The 21,471-nt window shown below is 46.4% G+C and overlaps 1 protein-coding gene across 1 annotated transcript in view; it reads left to right on the plus strand.

Moving 5' to 3' along the window:
- Positions 1 to 21,471, plus strand: part of TCERG1L (transcription elongation regulator 1 like) — a 333,395-nt gene that overhangs the window by 242,089 nt on the left and 69,835 nt on the right. The window contains exons 6-7 of the mRNA XM_084841939.1: positions 18,270 to 18,364; positions 18,879 to 18,967. Of these exons, the coding sequence (XP_084698065.1) occupies positions 18,270 to 18,364; positions 18,879 to 18,967 (184 nt within the window). The remainder of the gene's footprint in view (positions 1 to 18,269; positions 18,365 to 18,878; positions 18,968 to 21,471) is intronic.

Consider the following 21,471-nt stretch of genomic DNA (forward strand, 5'->3'; position numbering starts at 1 on the left):
CCCCCACTGCTGTGGACCCCCCCCCCAGCGGACTGCTGAGTGGATTTCGTACATCCCTACAGACAAGTTTTCAACAAGCTGTGGATGCCTGAAGACAAGGGCATCTGCTAGCCAGTCTTTCAGGTCCCTGGATAGATCCAAAGGAGCAGACAACTTGTTCCTACAAGAGCTTTTCTCAACTGAGCACTTTTATGTCCTATGTCCCTTCCTGACTACCATTGCCAAACTCCACCTCTTGCTGGGGAGTGCAGAGTGTTAAAGGGGCAGTCCTTTGAACTGGAGCCTAGCACTCCATTGTCTCTCTATGGATTCATGCTGCTGGGCACACTGCTTGCATTGGTGCACTGGCTCAAAGGAATGTGAGGCCCCTGATGGCAAATCTTATGGCCCATTGCTGGACTTAGGTTCAGGAACTGCATTCTATGGTCAGGGGTCTATGTGGCCCAGGGTTGCTTGGACCCCAAATATCCTCCATCAGCACCACTGAGCAGTCACTGCTGGACTCAGGGTTCATGCCAATTCCTCACATTTCACCACTGAAATTATTGAGGCTTCCTTCTGAGCATGGATAAGACAGACCTTTGGGAGTGACTTCAACCAGTTGTATCTTACAGTTGCTATTTATCTTTTAAAAATCCATTCAGGGTGTTTGTGTGTGTGTGTGTGTGTGTATATATATATATATATATATATATATATATATATATATATACATACACATATATATATATAATTTCTATGAAATTAGTCAGGCCTTCATAACTCCTGCAGCATATCAATTGTCTAGCATTTTGTGTTGCCATGACATATAGCTTTCAAGCTAGAGATTATTTGATGACAAAATCATCAGAGCTAGTGGATGAGCACAAAGCAAGGAATACTTAGGCATGTCAAAGTGTTCTGTAGCTTGAGCCCTTGGAGAGCAATTGAATATGCTCAGCTCTGCTAGAACAGGCAAAGCACCAGAGCCAATTATGTGTGTAAAAAGCCTTGAGTATGCAGGTTGATTTGCACATCTCTGTAGCTGTTGCTAAATCAATGACTGTTAAAGGAGTATTTCCTACAGCTCAGACGAGCCCCATCTTTTCCATTATCTTACATATTCACTTTCTAGCAGGCACAAGAAAAGTATTAATCACACATTGCAGTTTGTAAACAACACATTAATTTGTTAGTTGCTCCTGCAGTCTCCTGTTGTACTATGTCAACAAAACAGAAGTCGTCTGGGGTTTTTTAAGGCACACACAACCATGCTTGTGAAGCCAACTGGCAGTGGCCAACCGTTGTGTATATTGCCTTTTCACCAATTCAACTCATATTTAAAAAAGACTTTGGGCTTCTTTCATAGTGTGCACAGCGCACCCAACCCACCATTTTGGAAAAGGACAAAAACCGATGACACTGCTAGCTAGTCATATTTATGTCAACAGCTTTCAGTTGACCATAGATGGAACCAAGCTCTCAGCAAATTTAGAAAAGCCTAGCAATGCCTGGTTAGCCTCTTATTTAATTGACACCACAGGATAGCCCTGTCTCTCTTTAACACAAGAACTCAGCCTATTCCACCATGTCAGTCTGATGAGATTAGCTCCTCCTTTCATCTACCTTGGGGCTACATTAGTGCCAGTGTGTACTGCTTGTGGTCTGGGCAGGCTCCAGCCCTACCTGAAGTGAGTGTATGGCTCAAGAAAGATCCCTGCACCATGAAGGAGGACTCTGGGTTATGTACAGACTTCAGATAGTAGGGAAGATGGCCAGGTGGCAGTGGGCACAGTTACACAGCTGCTGAGTTTATGACCATGAATCTATGATTACCCAAATTTCCCACCACCCTTTTATCTCTGCAAACAAGTGAAATCTAGGAAGGTAAAAATTCAGCATGTGGCAGACTATGGCATAGCATCAAATATTGCATCAAGGCAGTGGTAATTTTGAAAGGTGAAATTATTTGGAAAGTTTGGCTTCTGGGTCTTGGATTCCATCTCTGCTTTGTACTGCTGGTTTGTGGCCTAGTGCTTGTGATCCCAGGGCATAGTCTGAAGGCACATGAGGCAGCCACCTTGCTGACACTAAGGATGTTTGGGTCTGGTCAGTGCTTGGAGGGGAGACTACCTGGGAATCACATGTAGCCACCTTGAGTTCCATGTAGGGATGTCAAAGAACTCTGCTGCAGATTCAAATAAGGCCAGATTCTTTGGAATCCAGCCTCAGGAATCTGCAGTGGATTGGGACCACTTACCTCTGCTCACAAAATGACAATCGGGGTGCTTGAGGACGGGTCCTGGGTAAGTGCAGGTGGCTCAGCATGTGGTGGGGAACTCAAGCGTGGGTCCAGGGACAAGCGAGCAGGGGCAGGGGCTGGGCAGGCAGCCATCCATAGGCAGAGCAGTATCAAAGAATGTGACAATGCATGTCGCATTGACATCAGGAAAGGAGCTGATGGTGATTTAAAAATCCTCCTCCCTGCTCTCCACCTTCCTTGTAGGATGGCTAGGGATGGGCAAACTCACCGGTACCTGCCTCACCCACTGCTCACCAGACCCCCGCCGGCCAGCTGACCCTGTTCAGCATGCTGCACAAGCTGCCAAGTGCCTGGCAAGGGGTGTCCCCACATCCCACGAGCTTCCATTTTGCATAAAATGGTGGCTCAGCTATTTACAGAAATAGCCATTTGCATACAACGGCTGCGGTAAATAGCTTCATTTACCCAAAATTACAGGTGTAAATTGTCTAATTAGCAGGAATCATCGCGCTTGCCTGACTCAATGTGCACTGAGTTGGGCAGGATCCACAGACTTGCCAGGGGCCAACCTGGCAAGTAATAGCTAAGCTTGACCACCAACTAGACTCCCATAACATCCCTATGTGCAGCACCACCATCCCCATCCCCAGAATCCAGTACAGGATTATCTGGTTGTCCTTCTTGGTGCCAAGTACAAAATTTTTCCCTGCCCACAAGCTGGGTGAGTAGGTTTTTTCACCTACTCTGTACTGGGTGTCCAGGGTCATTGAGAGTGCATAGTTGGGTGTTGAAGTCAATTTGTTTTGACAGGAATGTGTAGGAATTGCGGGAGGCAACAGGTTCGGTGAGTACCCAGAAGCACCTTCAGGTGACTGGTGACTCCTGAGGCTTGCTGCTGAGGGCTGTGGGACCTGCTGGCTTGATAAGCCTTGCTGGACTAACCTAGATCACCTTCCCAGAATTGTGGGGCCTTGGGAGGTGGTGGCACATGAAAACACCCCACACTTTAAGGTAAGGTTTAAGGGAAAGGGTGGAGACCAGACACCCCTGTTTTCCTTGACCAGGGTCCCAGGATATAGTCTGAAGGCACATGAAGCAGCCACCTTGCTGAAGCTAAGCAGATTTGGGTCTGGTCAGTGCTTGGAGGCGAGACTACCTGGGAACCACATGTAGCCATCTTGAGTTCCATGTAGGGGTGCACGAAAGTCACTTACCTGGTCTCGCAGCTTGCTTCGCGGTGGGGGGGAGGTGGTTCGCTGCTCCCCCCGAAGTTCAGGCCAGGGAGGGAGGCTTCCCACCTCGCCCGGCCGAAATTCAGGCCGAGGAGGAGGCGCCTCGCCTTGCCCGCCCGCGAAATAAAAAGTTAAAAAAAAATGCCCCCGTGATAGGCTACGTGACGATTTACGTAGCCTATCACGGCTAGATCTGCAAAGTCAGCCGTGATAGGCTATGTTAATCATCACGTAGCCTATCACGGGTGACTTAAAAAAAAAAAAAAAAGCATGTACGCAAATGGTGGCCCCCATAGGGAGCCGCCATTCACGTTCCTTATTTGGTTGCTGTAGTCTACGTAAATCTTTACGTAGACTACAGCGACCAAATAAGGAACGGGGATGGCGGCTCCCTATGGGGGCCGCCATTATCCATACGCGCTTTTTTTTTTTTTAAAGTCACCCATGATAGGCTACGTGACGATTGACGTAGCCTATCACGGCTGACTTTGCAAATCTAGCCGTGATAGGCTACGTTAATCGTCACATAGCCTATCAGGGGGCGTTTTTGTTTTTTTTTAACTTTTATTGCAATGGCAATAAAAGGTAAGTCCCGTCCCGGGGGGGGGTGCAGGGTGCGGGGGGGTGCGGAGGATTTCTCCCCGAAACTTGTTCGGGGGGCCGAACATGTTGGCGCTCGGCCCCCCGAAGTTTCAGGGAGAAATTCTCCGCCATCCCTACATGAAACCAGTAGTTGTCACTGGAAGATGGTGCAATATAAACTTAGTGTCATGTGAATGAGTTTATAAACTGGTTCTGTGAATCAGTGTTGCGTAACTGATGCGTAAAGCAATTGTTTTTGTCTTCACTGTCTTCTATTTGACACGTGTGCTATTTCAGAGTGAGGAGAAGTGTGGTGCAGAGTAATCCTAAGCATGATTACTCAGAAGTAAGTCCCATTGAGTTTCAGTTTACCAGTACTCCCTGGTAAGTGTAGAGGTGTACGAAACCCGACTTACCTGGCTCCGCCGGGTTCCCCAAGTGGGAGGAGGCGATCCATTCCTCCCCCCGGAATCCTTGACGGGCGGGGCGATCCATTCCTCCCCCCCGGAACCTGCCTGGTCGGCTCTGCTCTGCGGCCAGGCCGTAGAGCCGCCGGCCAGGCCAAGTTACAGTAGGGCCTCCAGTCGCTGCCGGGCTACTGCGGACGCAAATATTTACGTAGCCTATCACGGCTAAAGTGGGAATGCAAATGGAGTGCCCTACGCCAGTTGCGTTCCGGAGCCGCCGCCACCAGAGCTGCAGCCAGGTAGGCTCTGTTTCGCAGGGCTTTCGTGGGGTGGTGGGATGGGGGGCTCCATTCCACCATGGATTCTGGGGGGCCGAATTCACTGGAATTTGCCCCCCCTGGGATCCATGGCGGAATTCTCTAACATCCCTAGGTAAGTGTGCTTAGGATTGCAGCCTCAGTCTACTAAATTTCCACGTTCAGAGGCATGCCTCTGAAAATCTATTGCTAGGGGGCAAAGAACAGATAATAGGGCTGTTTTCTTCATGTCCTCCTGACTAACCACAGCATGCTGGATTTTATGGACGTTTGGTCTGATCTAGCAGAGCTGCTCATATGTTTCTATGATCTTACCAGGAAGAAGAAGAAAAAAGCAGATGTGCTTTCCTCTTTGTGCTCCAGCTCCACAGAGTCAGATTAAAAGATGAAGTCAATGCTGTTGGAAACATAATTCCCTTGTTCTCACCGCATTTACACCACAATGAACTTAAAATGTTGATTAGCAGCTGTCTCTTGTCAAAAACACACATGGCAATGTTCAGCTGAGCAATAGTGTCTATGCTCCCATAAGAGCCTTATGTTTTTTAAGATTTATCCTCCACATTCTGGATCATGTTTAGAGCATCCTCCCTCCCCACTAATAATAATTTTGGTTGTTCATTGTATTTTCCAAAGTACAATCTCTTGTCTAGCAACATATTCTAAAAATGGCACAAAAAATAACAAAATATATAAACAAGCTAGGAATGTTGAGGGATTTTATACAGTCCAAAACACTGTATAAATTGCTGGAAAATAATAATAAAAAAGAGCTTCATGGACCACTGAGGTATTAGGAAGCATGCCCAGATAAGGTGACCATGCTGTGAAAGGACTGGGGCTTTGCTCCCTCAAGAGAAGGACAGATAGTGCAGTGAGGGATGTTGGTAGGGATGTACGAAAGTCACTTACCTTGAACGAAATTTGATTCACGGTGGGGGGGAGGCACTCTGTCCCTCCCCCCGAATTCTGGTGGAGGGGAGGTGCTCCATCCCTTCCCCACGAAATTCTGGCCGGGGGGGAGGTGCTCCGTCCCTCCCCCCAAAAATTCTGGCCGGGGGGGGAGGCGCTCTGTCCCTCCACCCTCGAATCCTGGCCGGCTGGGCCGCAAATGGCGGCGGCCATAGCCGCTGCCGTTTGTGTCCCTGCAGTCAGCCGTGATAGGCTACATAAATGTTTGCGTAGCCTATCACAGCTGAGTAAACAAAAAACAAAAAAAACGCGCGTACGCAAATGGAGGCGCCCATCGTCTACGCTATTTGCGTTCCCCTTATTTTCACCGTAGTCTACGTAAATGTTTACGTAGACTAGACGTGCCAAAATAAGGAATGCAAATGGCGGTGCCCATGGGCGCCGCCATTTGCGTACGTGCGGGTTTTTTTTTACTCAGCCGTGATAGGCTACGTAAACATTTACGTATCCTATCATGGTATTTTTTAAAAAATCTAGCTGTGATAGGCTATGTAAACCTTTACATAGCCTATCTAGGGGTGTCAGAGAATTTCTCGCTGAAACTTCGGGGGGCCGAGTGCCAACGTATTCGGCCCCCCAAAGTAGTTTCGGGGAGAAATTCTCCACCCCCCCCGCACCCCGCACCCCCCCCCCGGGATGGGACTTACCTTTCCCGAATGTCGCTACTGGTGGCGGGTCGCAGCGGCGGTTTGGCAGGGCTTTGACAGGGACGGGGGCGGCAGCCGGACTTTCGACCGGCTGCCGCTGCCGCCATTCCAAGAAAAGTAAAAAAAAAAAAACGCCCCCATGATAGGCTACGTGACGATCAATGTAGCCTATCATGACTAGATTTGCAAAGTCAGCCGTGATAGGCTACATAAATCATCACGTAGCCTATCACGGGTGACTTAAAAAAAAAAAAGCGCGTACGGCTAATGGCGGCCCCCATAGGGAGCCGCCATTCACGTTCCTTATTTGGTCACTGTAGTCTACGTAAAGATTACGTAGAATACGGCGAAAATAAGGGCAACGCTATTTGCGTTGCCCTTATTTTCGCCGTAGTCTACATAAATCTTTATATAGACTACAGCGACCAAATAAGGAACATGAATGGCGGCTCCCTATGGGGGCCGCCATTTGTGTACGCGCTTTTTTGTTGTTGTTGTTAAAGTCACCCGTGATAGGCTACGTGATGATTAATGTAGCCTATCACGGCTGACTTTGCAGATCTAGCCGTGATAGGCTACGTAAATCGTAATGTAGCCTATCACGGGGCGTTTTTTTTTTTCTTTTGAAGTTCATGGCCGGGGAGACAGGGCGCTTCTCCCCCGCCTGAATTTCGGCCGGGTGAGGTGGGAAGCCTCCCCCCCCGGCCTGAACTTCGGGGGGAGAAGCGAAGCGCCTCCCCCCCACCGCGAAGCAAGCTGCGAGACCAGGTAAGTGACTTTCGTAGATCCCTAAGCCTATCACTTTTTGGGTTTTTTTTTTTTTTTTACTGGAAATGGTGGCGGCGGCAGCGAGTCGGAAGACCGGCTGCCACCGCCGAACTGCCACTGGAGCCGCCGCCGCCGCCAGGAGGATTCGCCCAGGCTAAGTCCCGTCCTGGGGGGGGCGGGGGGCAGACCATTTCGCCACCGATTTCGGATTCGTGGCAAAATGCTCTGACATCCCTAGATGTTGGAGAAATCTGCAATGGAACCAAATGAGTTCAGATTTCCATGAATCTGACCCCTGGATTCTGCACCAGGCTGGCTTTTCGTGTCAGGCAGATTCCACATACTGTGGACCATTTTTCTAACCTTCAGGAATCTTTCACAAATTTTGTCATAGAAAAATATGTGAAATTTTAAAGACCGCCTCAAAACACACATTTCCCCCATAGGCTAAAGCATGAAATGTGCATTTGGGGAGGGAAATTTGCATTTTTGCTTGCATGGATTTGTGCAAATGCAAATTCAGAAAAAAATAATCTGATTCCATCAATGGGTGGATGATGGAACAAAAGACAGCTGACACCGACTGAACAGATTTTACACAATCCAGACATCCCTAAGTGCAGCCTCTCCCATCATCAATGACTTCACACTGGATCCAGTATGCAATAGAGCAGTAGGACTGTGCCCAGCCTGCAGCCTTCATGCATTTGACATGACATATAAATAGTGACAGAGTCGTATGTTCATGTGCCTGATCAGTGCAATCTTTAACCCTGCTTTTGATAAGTGAAGATTGCACTTCAGATGTTCAATGTAGGAATCCATTCATGAATGCATAATTTGAACATTTCATGTATGTGTGGAGGTTGGGGAATAGGGCTCAGAAATTATCCTCACATGCATTGATTTTACCCAGTTTCCAAAATCAGTGAATAACCCATTGTGGTTGAAGTAAAGGGGCAAACTGCCCCTAATGGCTTACTGCAGCACTGCATTCTGATTCTCTTGGGATATGGTCACCCTAGAGGAACTTAGCCCAGTGCTGGTTAAATCACAAATGAAGTAAGAAAGAAAATCTTCTAAATATGGAGGACTGCACTTTCTCCATTTAGTGCCATGTCAACCTTCCATTACCCTGACATTCATTATGCAATAGAACATTAATACTTTAGGGCACAATCCTATGCATGTTTCGACAGAAAAAAGTCCTACAGCTCACAGTATTCCCCAGCTAGCATGGCTAGGGAATGCTGGGAATTGTAGGACTTTTTTCTGTTGAAACATGCATAGGATTGCACCCTTAGATGAGTTCCAAAAATGGATACAAAATTAATCCCTTACAAATTCACTGGCTACCTCTTGCTGGTGGATTAAGGCCAAGTTCAGTGAATTTCAGTAGCCACCTGAGGTTATATAAAATAGGTAAGATAAAAGTTTTAAAATAAACCAATTAAAGCTCTTGACATGGATTCATTCCTTTGTTCAATGAGGGTTTCATTTATTTATAGAAAGTTTATGAAGAAATTCAAGTCTATTGTTTTCCAGCATCAAGGAAAATGTCTCTAGTTTTGAAGAATAGTTTTGCCTGCCAACATTCTGTCAATGGTTTTGTTCCAGTGCTAATCTCAATGTACAGAGTTAAAATGAGATTAACTACCCTAAGAGCCAAGTTCTAATATCTCTTTATTTGCATTGGAAATTTCAAAATTGTGAATGGGATTTCTTTGTTGTGTACACAGCTGGTACATCACACTAGCAGCAATGCCCGCAGCCATTCTCTTCTTGAAACAAGAGACTTGTCCAGAATGCCACTGATTAAGAAGAGAAATGAAGTTTCATTTACTGACATCTTTTAAAGCAGATCACAAAAGTGGAAATCACATTATTTCACAGATGCCTTGAAAATGATAAGTTGCCAGAAATTTATTTTCAATTGGGCCTAATTATCAATTTGAGAGTTTGATACTTTTTTTTCATACATTTATTTTCCTGTTCCCCCCCCCCCCCGCAAGATTTTGAGTAATGTGCTTGCCATTAATATTAGGGATGTCTGAGGAATTTTACCTTCGTGAATTCTGATGCTAACTGAGATGACCCACACTGTTAGGTTCTAATGTGTAGTGTAATATATTAAATGTAATAATTATGCACAACATCTTGCATACAATAATAATTATATATATATATATATATATATATATATATGTATATATACACACACACACACAAACACACACACACACAATAATTATGTTCCAATGTACAGATTGAAATGTCATTATCCTTCAGATTTTGCACTTCTCTGATGCATTTCCTGGCTCAAAAAACATACTAAAATAAGTTTAAAATGTGTATAGTAGGATAAAATACATTTAGAAATGTGTACATTTAGAGAGAGCACATTTAGAAATGTGTATTTTGTGAGAAAATATGTTAACAAAATTGATATTTATATATGAATTTTTCTGTGGATTTTTTCCCATGGAATTTTATTTTGTTTTGAAATAAACTTAAAAACACAGGCAATAACAACAACAAAAGGAAAATTATACATATAACAATACAAGAAGATCTATAAAGAAATAAAGAAACTCACTGATTAACCCTTAGTATATCATGGATGTGCTTGCGGGACAACTAGAGTAAGAGAGCAATCCTATGTCCCCTAGACAGTATCTGCGGTAAATAGGGTTTTTTTTGGTTTCTCAGCTCCGAGACAGTGCTATGAGCTCATAGCTGGGAAACCACGCTCTCTTCTCCCCCCCACCCGCCTCATAGCTGGGATGGAGAGAACCATGGCAGCTGCTCCTCTGTGCCTGTACGTGCTTGTTACACGGAGCATGAACAGGGCAAAAAGGGGGCGTTCCTGCAGTGGGGTGGGGAGGAGACCATGGAAGCTGTTTTAGACAGCTTTCTCTGCAGTCTCCGTCCCTCCTGTCCCTGAATCAGTGCCTAGATGCCCGAAATCAGACATCTAAGGCAAACTGCAGGTCAGCCAATCCTCTCCTCCATATTTCAGCCTCCCTGCATTGGATAGGTGGTTGCCTCTGACTTCAGAGGGAGTCAGAGGCGACCATCTATCTCAATAGGATTGAGCCCTAAGACATCCTAAGAAGAAGCTTAATATCTAATGAAAGATTGGATATATAAGTAACGTAACACATATAAGGTGTGTGTGTATGTCATAGTCAGAAAAAACTACAGGCATCTGTACTATAGGCATCTGGAATTTGATGAGAAATTTGAAGTGCTTCCACATAAGAAATAAATCAAAACCATGGTGCCATAAGATAGATAGATAGATAGTTAGACAGACAGACAGACAGACAGACAGACAGACAGACATTTGGATTTCTTGCTTGCTGCACTTTCTGAGTAGGTTTATACTCAGAGTCTCACGGTCTATCGCTGTGTAGATGATTGCTTTGGAGACTTCTGATTATATGTTATACATGACTTTACCAATTTCTTTACAAGATCTTTATGCAGGAATACAGGGGCATTAGGTTCAAAATGATAAAGAAGCATAGATTCAGGTGTGTTGTGGCCCAACTCCAGTGCTGCAGTGTGCCTTATAGTTTATAGCCAGAAGCTGATCAGAAGTGGTCCAGAAGGGTTTGGCCCAATTTGTTGTTGTTCAGTCGTTCAGTCGTGTCCGACTCTAAGCGTATGGAATTTCAGAATGAGTATGAGCTTATCTCTGTCAAAGTTCTCCAAGGAAAGCAGGCAGAAGTTAAGTTACTTCCATCCAGCTGCTAGCTTTGGTCTTGACAGGGAAGGAAGCTGGAAGCCTCTCCTTGAGAACCTAACAGAAGGGAGGTTCGGAGGTGTCACACGGGTTGAAGTATTACCCCTGAAGGGCAGAATGGAGATGTCCTGTTTGGGCAGGGGCCTTGTTGATGGGCAAAAATCCCTTGCCAGTTAGTTATTCAGGAGGAGGGGTATTGTAGCCACACCTTCACTTTTAAGCAGTTGCTCAGGCTTGGAGCTTCTGCTAGGAACATTCTCATCTTTACTGCCCCAAATCCTCTCTGTTTGGACTTACTATCATCTGAGTCTCTTGAGGCACTCGTCACAAGGACTCTCTATCCAGTTTTGACTATTGTTGCCTTAAACTGTGTATTGTTAAGAACCTGCTATGGAAAGTGCTGCTCTACTTTTCATAGATCTGGAAATCTTGTTTGCTATGGATCTGGATTCATGTAGCGTGGAGAATGGAGATACTAAAGTGGAAGCTGTGGTCATCGAAACCTCTGCATGTGTGGAATTACTCTGGACTTACTCTTGAACCTGTCTTGATTCTTGGATTTGATAGGCCTTGACCCATGTAGTGCAGAGATTCCAAAGAAGATTTCAAGGTGTGTTGCCCCCGGCCATGGGCGTTGAACTTTTAGGTTAGAAGTGCCAAGATAGTGATAAATCAGACTCAAAGGTTTGCTTACAAGGAGACTTTATTGAGTAACTTACAGCACACAGGTGTACCCAATGGTTGGATCAGACAGCTTCTCTGAACCTCGAGCCACTGGGTACAACGGGTCTTATACTCTACAGGTTAGCAATAAGCAGCGTTTCAGCAGCATGCACTCCTAGCATTCATTCTCAGCATAGGCCAGAAGTGTTTGGTTCTCAGGCACAGCCACCTGTAAACAGACTTTGTTTCCCAGGCACATCGGCCTTTTGACTCATCTGTACACACTCAGAGGCTTACTAGCATGGGAATTGCACCAATAATGAACTTAAGTGAGCATTATGGATCTCTAGGCCCCTCTAACACAATAAATGACTTGGTTACACTCCTTGGTTACACTCCAACACAAGGTTGGACTAAACCTCTCTGTGTGCGTGGCTTTGTTTAGGTCTTTTTCCAGAAGCCTTGTCTTTGATTGCCTGGGATGATGCCCAGGAATCATTCAAGGCCTTTGCCCTGTATTTAGAAACACTTTGGAATGCCTGGGATGAGTTATGCCAGGAATCTTTCAAGCCTTTTGCCCTATATTCTGAGCCATAGAGATTGCAACAGGGAAACCAAGCTGTCTGGATCTGTGACATCATTATAGTTAATCACTTTGGATTGTTTTGGAATTACTTATGGAGCCTATAGCTAATGTCAGCTATATAATTTCTGAAGAGTGTAGCCATTAAGCTTTTGCCATGGGATTTGCTACAATAAAAGAGTCTCTATGATTTGGGGTGTCTTGTGTCAGAATGCCAGAGTGTGTGCATGACGAAACAAGTGCATGACAAGGTGTTACCAGTCATCTAATGAGGAAAATTTCCTGATAATAACCAACAACCATGTTCCAGAACTGCTGCATTGCCATTTATTCCCACTGCACCACAGATCAACCAATCTGACCCCTTTTAACAATGCAGAAGGGTCAGGATCAGCAGTGAGCGTTAAGTTTGGGCTGGCTACCAAGGTGAACTAAAATTTGTGTGCCCATGCCAGTAATACCCAACAAATTACATTTGATTCCCCTAGGGGTGTCAGAGAATTTTGCCATGAATCTCAGGGAAGCCGAATGCCAGCACATTGGCCCCCCCGAAATCGGTGGCGAAACGGTCTGGCCCCTGCCCCCCCGGGATGGGACTTACCTTGGGCGAATCTTCCTGGCAGCGGCGGCTCTGGTGGCGGTTCGGTGGCGGTGGCGGTGGCAGCCGGTCGGAAGACCGGCTGCCACTGCTGCCATTTCCAGTAAAAAAAAACAACGGGATAGGCTACGTAAAGATTTACGTAGCCTATCATGGCTAGATTTTTAAAAAATACCGTGATAGGCTACATAAATGTTTACATAGCCTATCACAGTTGATTTAAAAGAAAAAAAGCGCGTACGCAAATGGCGGTGCCCATGGGCGTCGCCATTTGCGTTCCTTATTTTGACACGTCTTAGTCTACGTAAACATTTACGTAAACTAAGACGGCGAAAATAAGGGGAACGCAAATAGGATAGTGTCTACGTTATTTGCGTTCCCCTTATTTTTGCCATCTCAGTCTACGTAAATGTTTACGTAGACTAAGATGTGTCAAAATAAGGAACGCAAATAGCGACGCCCATGGGCACCGCCATTTGCGTACGCGCGTGTTTTTTTTCCCTTTTATATCAGCCGTGATAGGCTACATAAACATTTACGTAGCCTATCACAGCTGACTGCAGGGACGCAAATGGCGGCGGCTATGGCCACCGCCATTTGCGGACCCGGCCGGCCAGGATTCGGGGGGGAGGGACGGAGCGCCTCCCCCCCAGCCAGAATTTTGGGGGGAAGGGACGGAGCGCCTCCCCCCCCAGCCAGAATTTTGGGGTTAGGGACGGAGTGCCTCCCCCCTCAGCCAGAATTTTTGGGGGAGGGACGGAGCGCCTCCCCCCCACATCGAATCAATTCCGTGAAACGGTAAGTGACTTTCGTACATCCCTAGATTCCCCCCACCCCCCAAGAAATTACAGCAAAGTTGGGAGAGCTTTCGATGGGCTCCCAAGGTTTATCTACATATTTAGAATAATCATGTGGCACAGCCCTGTTGGGAATATACCACTTAAGACTGCACAGGGGGATCTACATATTTTAATGCCTCATATTAAACACACACACAGACACACACACACAACTATGACTTTTTACATATAGAAAACTAGTACATCAGGAGAGGACTAGGCTAGAATTTTATCCCTAACATTCTACTTTTTGTTCTTAAGTACAGGGAGTTGTTGATGATGATGATGTTTGAAGCACTTATATGATAAAGTTATATTTCTGCTAGCAGAGGTGCTAACATACTACCAGTGCTAAATGAGAACCATATAAAACCATACGGCTTAACAACTACTACTGTTGAGATGTAATAAGCTGCTAGTAGTAGTCCTATAAAGAGAAATTGCATTTTGCAGAATAGAATACCTCCAAGTAATCTTCAGCAGGAATTCCACATGGAACAAAATGCAATGAATTTTGATACAGCAAAGGTATCTAGGAACAAGGCTTCTATAGAAGGAACCAAAGAGCCCTTTCCTAAAGTGTTTCCCAACCTTTCCCATTTGTTTGTGGGAGCAGATGATGGGTGTCTTGGGGGCTGCCTGCCAGACAAGACTTGCATTAGATGAAACCTTTCCAAGATACTTAAATGTGAATTTTCATTCAGATTTTTTTTAAAGCACATTAATACAGAAATTAGAGATGTCAGAGAATTTTGCCACGAATCTTGGGGAGGCCGAATGCCAGCACATTTGGGCCCCCGAAATCGGTGGTGAAACGGTCTGCCCCCCCACCCCCCCGGGACGGGACTTACCTTGGGCGAATCTCCCTGGCGGCGGAGGCTCCGGCGGCGGCACGGCGGTGGTTCGGTGGTGGTGGCTGCGGCAGCCGGTCTTCTGACCGGCTGCCGCCGCTGCCATTTCCAAGTTTTTTTTAAAAAAAGGGATAGGCTACATAAAGATTTACATAGCCTAACATGGCTAGATTTTTAAAAAAATACTGTGATAGGCTACGTAAATGTTTATGTAGCCTATCACGGCTGAGTTAAAACCAAAACCGTGTGTACGCAAATGGTGGCGCCCATGGGCACCGCCATTTGCGTTCCTTATTTTGGCACATCTAGTCTACGTAAACATTTACATAGACTACGGCAAAAATAAGGGGAACACAAATAGTGTAGTGTCTACGCTATTTGCGTTCCCCTTATTTTCGCCGTAGTCTATGTAAATGTTTACATAGACTAGACGTGCCAAAATAAGGAACGCAAATGGTGGTTCCCATGGGCGCCGCCATTTATGTATGCGCAGTTTTGTGTGTTTTTTTTAACTCAGCCGTGATAGGCTACGTAACCATTTACATAGCCTATCACGGCTGACTGCAGGGACGCAAATGGCGGCGGCTATGGCTACCGCCATTTGCAGTCCCAGCCGGCCAGGATTCGTGGCGGGAGGGACGGGGCACCTCCCCCCCGGCCAGAATTTTGGGGGGGAGGGAAGGAGCACCTCCCCCCCACCGCGAATCAAATTTCGTAAAAGGTAAGTGACTTTCGTACATCCCTAACAGAAATGGGGCAGAAGAGAACATATGTGAAAATGACATGGACTGGAAATAGATGGATCCATCCATCCTTAATTTGCATCCAGTACATATTATTGTGTATATGTATATCATATTTCCAAATGGTGAAACATGTAGGATATGTATAGTGAGCCCTGCTTTAGTCCCATTGAAATTGATAGTACAAGTTAGTCTTGACTAACTTAAGTCCTGATTATTTCAATGGGACTAAAGCATGACTACCATAGAGCTGGTTCACACATAACAGGAACCCACAGTTTAAACAACCCATGGGTTGCCATCCATGAGCAGGAGAGAACGTGTGCTGCCTCCCGTTCTCCCACCACTTCTGCTTTTACTCAACAACCAACGATCAGTTAATAGGTTGTTGAGTGTGACATGGGAACCCAGACCGATGGCTTGTTTAGGGGCTAAACAACCCAACAGATAACCCATAGTTTGTTGTTGGGTTACCTACTAGGTTCTTTAGGGGCTAAACAACCCATCGATCCAGGTTTGCACATCATATTCAACTACCTATGAACTAGCCAATGGTAGGTTGTTGATTAAAAGTAGAAATGGCTGGCATGTTGCAGGCAGCATGCCTGCTCTCTCTTGCTTGTCCCCGACAGCCCATGGTTTATTTAACTTGCAGGCTGTCATTACATGTGAACTGCCCCTAAGTCTGGCTCCAGCCCAATTTGTGCTAGGAATAGGGATGGCGGAGATTTCCACCACAGACTCCAATGAGGCCAGATTCTAAGAATCCGGCCCCTGGAGTCCGTGGCGGAACGGACCACTCACCTCCGTGCTGGCTGGATCCTACCTGCCGCTAGCTGGGTCCGGGTCTGTCCGCTGCTGTCCGCTGCTGTCCGCTGCTGGTCTGTGGACGTAAATGGCATCCAGCATAGCAGACGTCTTTTGCGTCACAACTCTTTGCTGTGATAGGCTATGTAAAGATTTACGTAGCCTATCATGGCAAGAGCAGGGACGCAAATGGTGTCCGCTATGCCGGATGCCATTTGCATCCACATACCGGCAGCGGATAGACGTCTGGCAGCAGACGGACCCGGCCAGTGGCTCCGCGGATTCACCACAGAGTGGAGCAGGCTGGGGAGGATTCTGGGGGGAGGAATGGATCACCTCCCCCTCGTGGACCCCCAGTGGACTTAGGTGAGTGGGGTTCGTACTAGGGATGTACGAAACACCTACCTGGCTCCGCGCCGGGCAATCCGCAGTGGGGCGGAGGCGCTCCGTCCCTCCCCCCGGAATCCTCGATGGGGGGGGAAGGCAATCCGGTCCTCCCCTCTGGAATCCTGTCCAGCCGGCTCTGCTCTGCGGCCAAGCCGCAGAGCTGCCAGCCGGCTCTGGCCGCCTGCAGCCAGACATCCGGCTGCTCGTCAGCCCTGCAGGGATGCAAATGGCAGCTGTCGTAGCCATCGCCATTTGCGTCCCTGTATTGAGCCATGATAGGCTACGTAAATATTTACGTAGCCCATCACGGCAGGGGGAAAAGCCCTAGTGTATGCAAATGGCACTAGCCGCTGCCATTTGCATAAGCTGGGTTTTTTTCCTCCTGCCGTGATAGGCTACGTAAATATTTACGTAGCCTATCACGGCAGGGGGAAAAAAGCCCAGCGTACGCAAATAGTGGTAGCCGCCATTTGCGTACGCTGGGTTTTTCCTCCCCCTGCCATGATAGGCTATGTAAGTATTTACATAGCCTATCATGGCTATGAAGAGGAGGAAGTGAATGGCGGCCACAGGACGGCCACCATTCGCAAAGCAGCGCAGACGGGAGCAGGTAAGTGCTCCGTTTCACGTGCCTTTTGTGGGTTGGGGGCGGCAGGGGCTTCGTCCTGCATGCCTTTCGTGGGTTGGGGGAGTGGGGACTTCGTTCCGTGATGGATTTCGGGGGTGCATTCGGCCTCACCGAGATCTGTCACGGAATTCTCTGACATCCCTAGTTCGTAAACCCCTAGCTAGGAAACGGGAGGAATCCTCTGGCCATGTATCCTCCCATACTTCATGTAGAACCTTTCAAATGAATTTGAGGCCACTTCTGTAAATGCTGCATAAGTAAGTCTGGTTAACATGGAATGTTTTACATGTAAAGTGGGAGAGTTATTGAGGCTTCCTTTTTCACCTCACCGCAGTCACATCATACATGAAATGTGGGAGGGATACACAAGCCGTAGCATTCTTTGTGTGCTGTGGTGTATGTACAACCTACATGTTGAGGTTTTATGTTTATTGACCTAAGCACCAAACTACATGTAGGGATGTCGTGGGAGTCCAAGAGGGGGGTGGAATCCGGTGAACTCCCCCTAACCCGCTTGGCCCCCTGGACCCTGCCTGCTGAACTGCCACCACTTACAGGACCCATTTGCGTGGCCATTTACACCTGTAATGTTGCGTGAATGGCCCCTTTGCAGCCAGCATTTACGCAACATTATTTTTATGGAGAAACCTAACATCTTTGTTATAAACAATAAAAAAGTCATGGCCAGTCTAAGCAATTTCTTTAACTCATGTGCTTAAAGGTACATCTAGCCTGATCATTAGAGTCTGCTGATGTTGGGCTTATTCTGTCAGTATTCGTACCAAGAGATGTTGTACTATTGACCTACACTAATGGAAATTCCATCCTAAATGTCCCTGGCTTGGTTGTATGTAAACGTAAGATTCAAAGACTGTGTGAAGTTTGCATAGTATCTCTCCGCAGCCAACAGTAACCAGTGTAAAAATGTTGTCATTTTTAACTGGATTGTACAGTTTTACTTTTGCAATCTTAAGAAGAAATAGCTAATGTCCTGTGGCTTATTTTATGATTACCAGATTGTGATTCCAAGATTTTGTGAAGGAGGTTTTGGGTATTGTTGAGATCACATTTTATAATCACAACACATCTGTTCATTTGAGGGGAAAACACCATTTGATATGTCTAACAAATTTTCCACCTTTTAAGCTATAAAGTATACAACTCCCAAATAATGGAAAGAATAAGTTGCTGACAGCTCAGTGGGATATAGATACTTTCTGGATCTTTTTACCATTTTTTTCCCCCCCAATTCCAGATAAAGGCAAAGAATCAAACAGGACCTCCTGCCCACCAACTCTGATTTTACATACTGAAATGAAAAATAAGCCAACAGAGAGTGAAGATGAGAAGGTTTGTTTCACATTATTTCAATCTGATTTGGGAAGTCAGAGTGGAAGTGCTTGCTGCAGACATTTCCCATTGCAATACAGTCATACCGTTTAGTGTGAGTTCTCAAAAATTCACTGTGTCATTGCTTTATCTTGGTCCTACATGAGAGCCAGACAAAACTTTCAGATGAATCACATGGTACAGAATTCACAGGACTGCAAAGTTGACTACGCACTGTGTGTTTGAATATTGCCCTGTGTCAGGGACGGCATGGCAGCAGAGGGTGAAGCCACAACCCAAAGTGGGATGGGCCACCCACTGCTGGCAAGTGCCCCAATGCACTCCCTCCCCCCCCCCACACACACACACCTCACATTCACTCTGGTGCCATCTCTGTTTATTTATTTATTTCACAGTAAGTATTAATGTAGGTAAAAGAACCTGGGGTGATTTGATTAGTTACTACAACCGTATGTGAAGCACATGGTACAATGAGGTCTTCTGTTGATTAATCTCTGTATGTTTCCATGTGAAGAGTCATCCCTTAAAACTACTCCCAGATGACAACAATGCTTCAAATGACAACAAACCTGTGGCATCCACTCCCGTACCAGGATCCCCATGGTAAGCACATTTAGGCCAGGGGTCTTTCATTCGTTAAGATCTTTGCTAATGCCAACCTTGGATTAACTATCTGCTTTGACATGGTGAATGGGAGAAGGGAGGAAAATCATGATGAAGAAGATGAGGATGATGAAGATGATGATGATGATGAGGATGAAGATGATAATGACTTTCAAAAACTGCCACTGTGAATTTATTTATACTGTGTTCTGATAACTGCACAGAAAATGAAATAAACACATATTTATATTGGTGTTTTGCTCTATCTCTAATCCTCAAGCTGGGTTATGAGGTAAAAATGCATGTTAAGTATTAATGCAGAAATAAAGTTAAAGACAGAAACCTCAAATGGAGACTGCATTCCCAAATCCTCAATGCAGCCGCCTGTGTATTGGTGGGGGCGAGGCAATTTGATCACATGATGCCTATACTGCACCCAGGGATGTCACGAGCATCTGTCCAGGGGGTGGAGTCCAGTGGACTCCCCCCTGCTCGGCCCCCCAGACTCAGCTTACCGAGTCCCCACCCCCACCTGCCGAGCTGCTGGGTCTTACAGTCCCACCCACGAGCGCCCGCAGCCAAGTCGCAAGTGGCAACTTCCTGTTTTTTGTAAATTAAATCTTACACACAATGGCTGCTAATTTCCAGACAGCCATTGTGTGCAAGATTTAATTAAAGAGTGGTGGGAGCTGGCTGCTGAGGCACTTCTTCCCTGTGGACAGCTGGCGTGAGGAAGAAGGGCAATGGCAGCACGCCAGCTGTCTCGCCCTGGCCTCCTCTAGAGTAGGCCAGGACAAGAGGCTGGGCTGGGGGCTTAGCAATCAAGCCCTTGTGTGCATAAAGCACAAGGGCTTGAGTGGAGTCCTTAGCATGGAGAGGAGGGTGGGCTCACAGAGCTCGCAAGTGGACAGGGCAAGCAGGGAGGCTCACCAAGCTGGGCCAGGCTGTGCAAGCTGCGGGAGGAGGGCAGCTCATCGAGATGGGTTCGTCCATCCCTAACTGCACTGGCTGCACTAGCTACCAGTGTGTTTCCAAGCCCAATTTAAAGTGTTGGCTTTGACATTTAAAGCCTCAAGGGATTTGGGACCAAGTTGCTTGAAGGACCCCCTTCATGGATCACTGCCTTGTTGTGGCGAAGGGGCTTGCATAACTCAGTGAAGCCATAAGCTATGCCGTGCAGGGCCACCCAAGACGGACAGGTCATGGCAGAGAGTTCTGACAAAATGTGGTTCACTGGAGAAGGAAATGGCAACCCACTCCAGTATTCTTGCCAAGAAAACCCCATGGAACGTATCACAAGGCTAAAAGATATGACGCCGGAAGATGAGCCCCTCAGGTCGGAAGGTGTCCAATAAGCTACTGGGGAAGAGCAGAGGGTATTTCCAAGTAGCGCCAGAAAGAGTGAAGCGGCTGGGCCAAACCCGAAAGGACACTCAGCTGTGGATGTGTCTGGTGGTGAAAAGAAAATCCGATGCTGTAAAGAACAATATTGTTTAGGAACCTGGAATGTCAGATCAATGAATCAAGGTAAGCTGGAGGTGGTCAAACATGAGATGGCAAGATTGAACATCGACATCTTGGGAATCAGCGAACTAAAATGGACACCCATATCAGCTGGCCCACATTTTAAGATCAGAAGGAGAGGCCCTTCTCATCTGCCCACCCGTGAGAGCAGTTAGGTGGGTGACCACAGATGAGAGGGCCTCTCTGCAGTGGTCCCACAATATTAGAACAAACTGCCATCGGAGATCCTCCATGCTCTGCCATTCCAGGCTTTTAAGAAGGCTTTAAAAATGTATTATTTTACTGTGGCCTTCTCTTGATATGACTGCTGCTGTTGCTGCTGTTGTTGGTTTTAGTCAGCTTTTATTGTTGCTTTTATCGCTATTTTATTGTGTTTGTGTTTTATTGCTTTTAATATTTTAACTGTTTTTATATATTTTATTGCTGTGAGTCACCTTGGGGGGGCTTCTGCCCTGAATGGCAGCCAAGAATTTACATACATACATACATCCACATCTGGAAGTAAGTCCCATTGAACTCAGTGGGATTTACTTCCATGTAGATAGGCATAGGGTTACACTGTCAATCCTTACTTCCTGCCAACCCAGGAGATTGAAAGGTACAGGCGACTGAAAGGTATAGGGCAGCCTTCTCCAACCTGATGCTCTCCAGCTGTGCTGGGCTACTTTACCATGTCCTAGTCAGCATAGCTGGAGGCCATCATATTGGGGAATATTAGCATAGGAATACCTCTGAAACAAGCTTGGGATTTGGCCTGTCTCTAGGGAAACAATATTTCCGTCATCACCCTGGTGTGCTTATGGAGACAAAGCACCTCCAATTGTGCATCATGCTGGTTTCATCAGATGACTCATTACAGAATCACCCTGAAACATGGAGCAGACCTATGGGGAATATATTATTAATTCATGCCTATTTAGATATGAAATCAAAATGTTTACAGAATGACACAAATTACTACACCCCGCAAAAATATCTGG

The sequence above is a fragment of the Heloderma suspectum genome, chromosome 3 (genome assembly GCF_057233095.1).
Source record: "Heloderma suspectum isolate Gila_16-S chromosome 3, 16-S_ref, whole genome shotgun sequence".
Lineage (NCBI taxonomy): Eukaryota > Metazoa > Chordata > Lepidosauria > Squamata > Helodermatidae > Heloderma > Heloderma suspectum.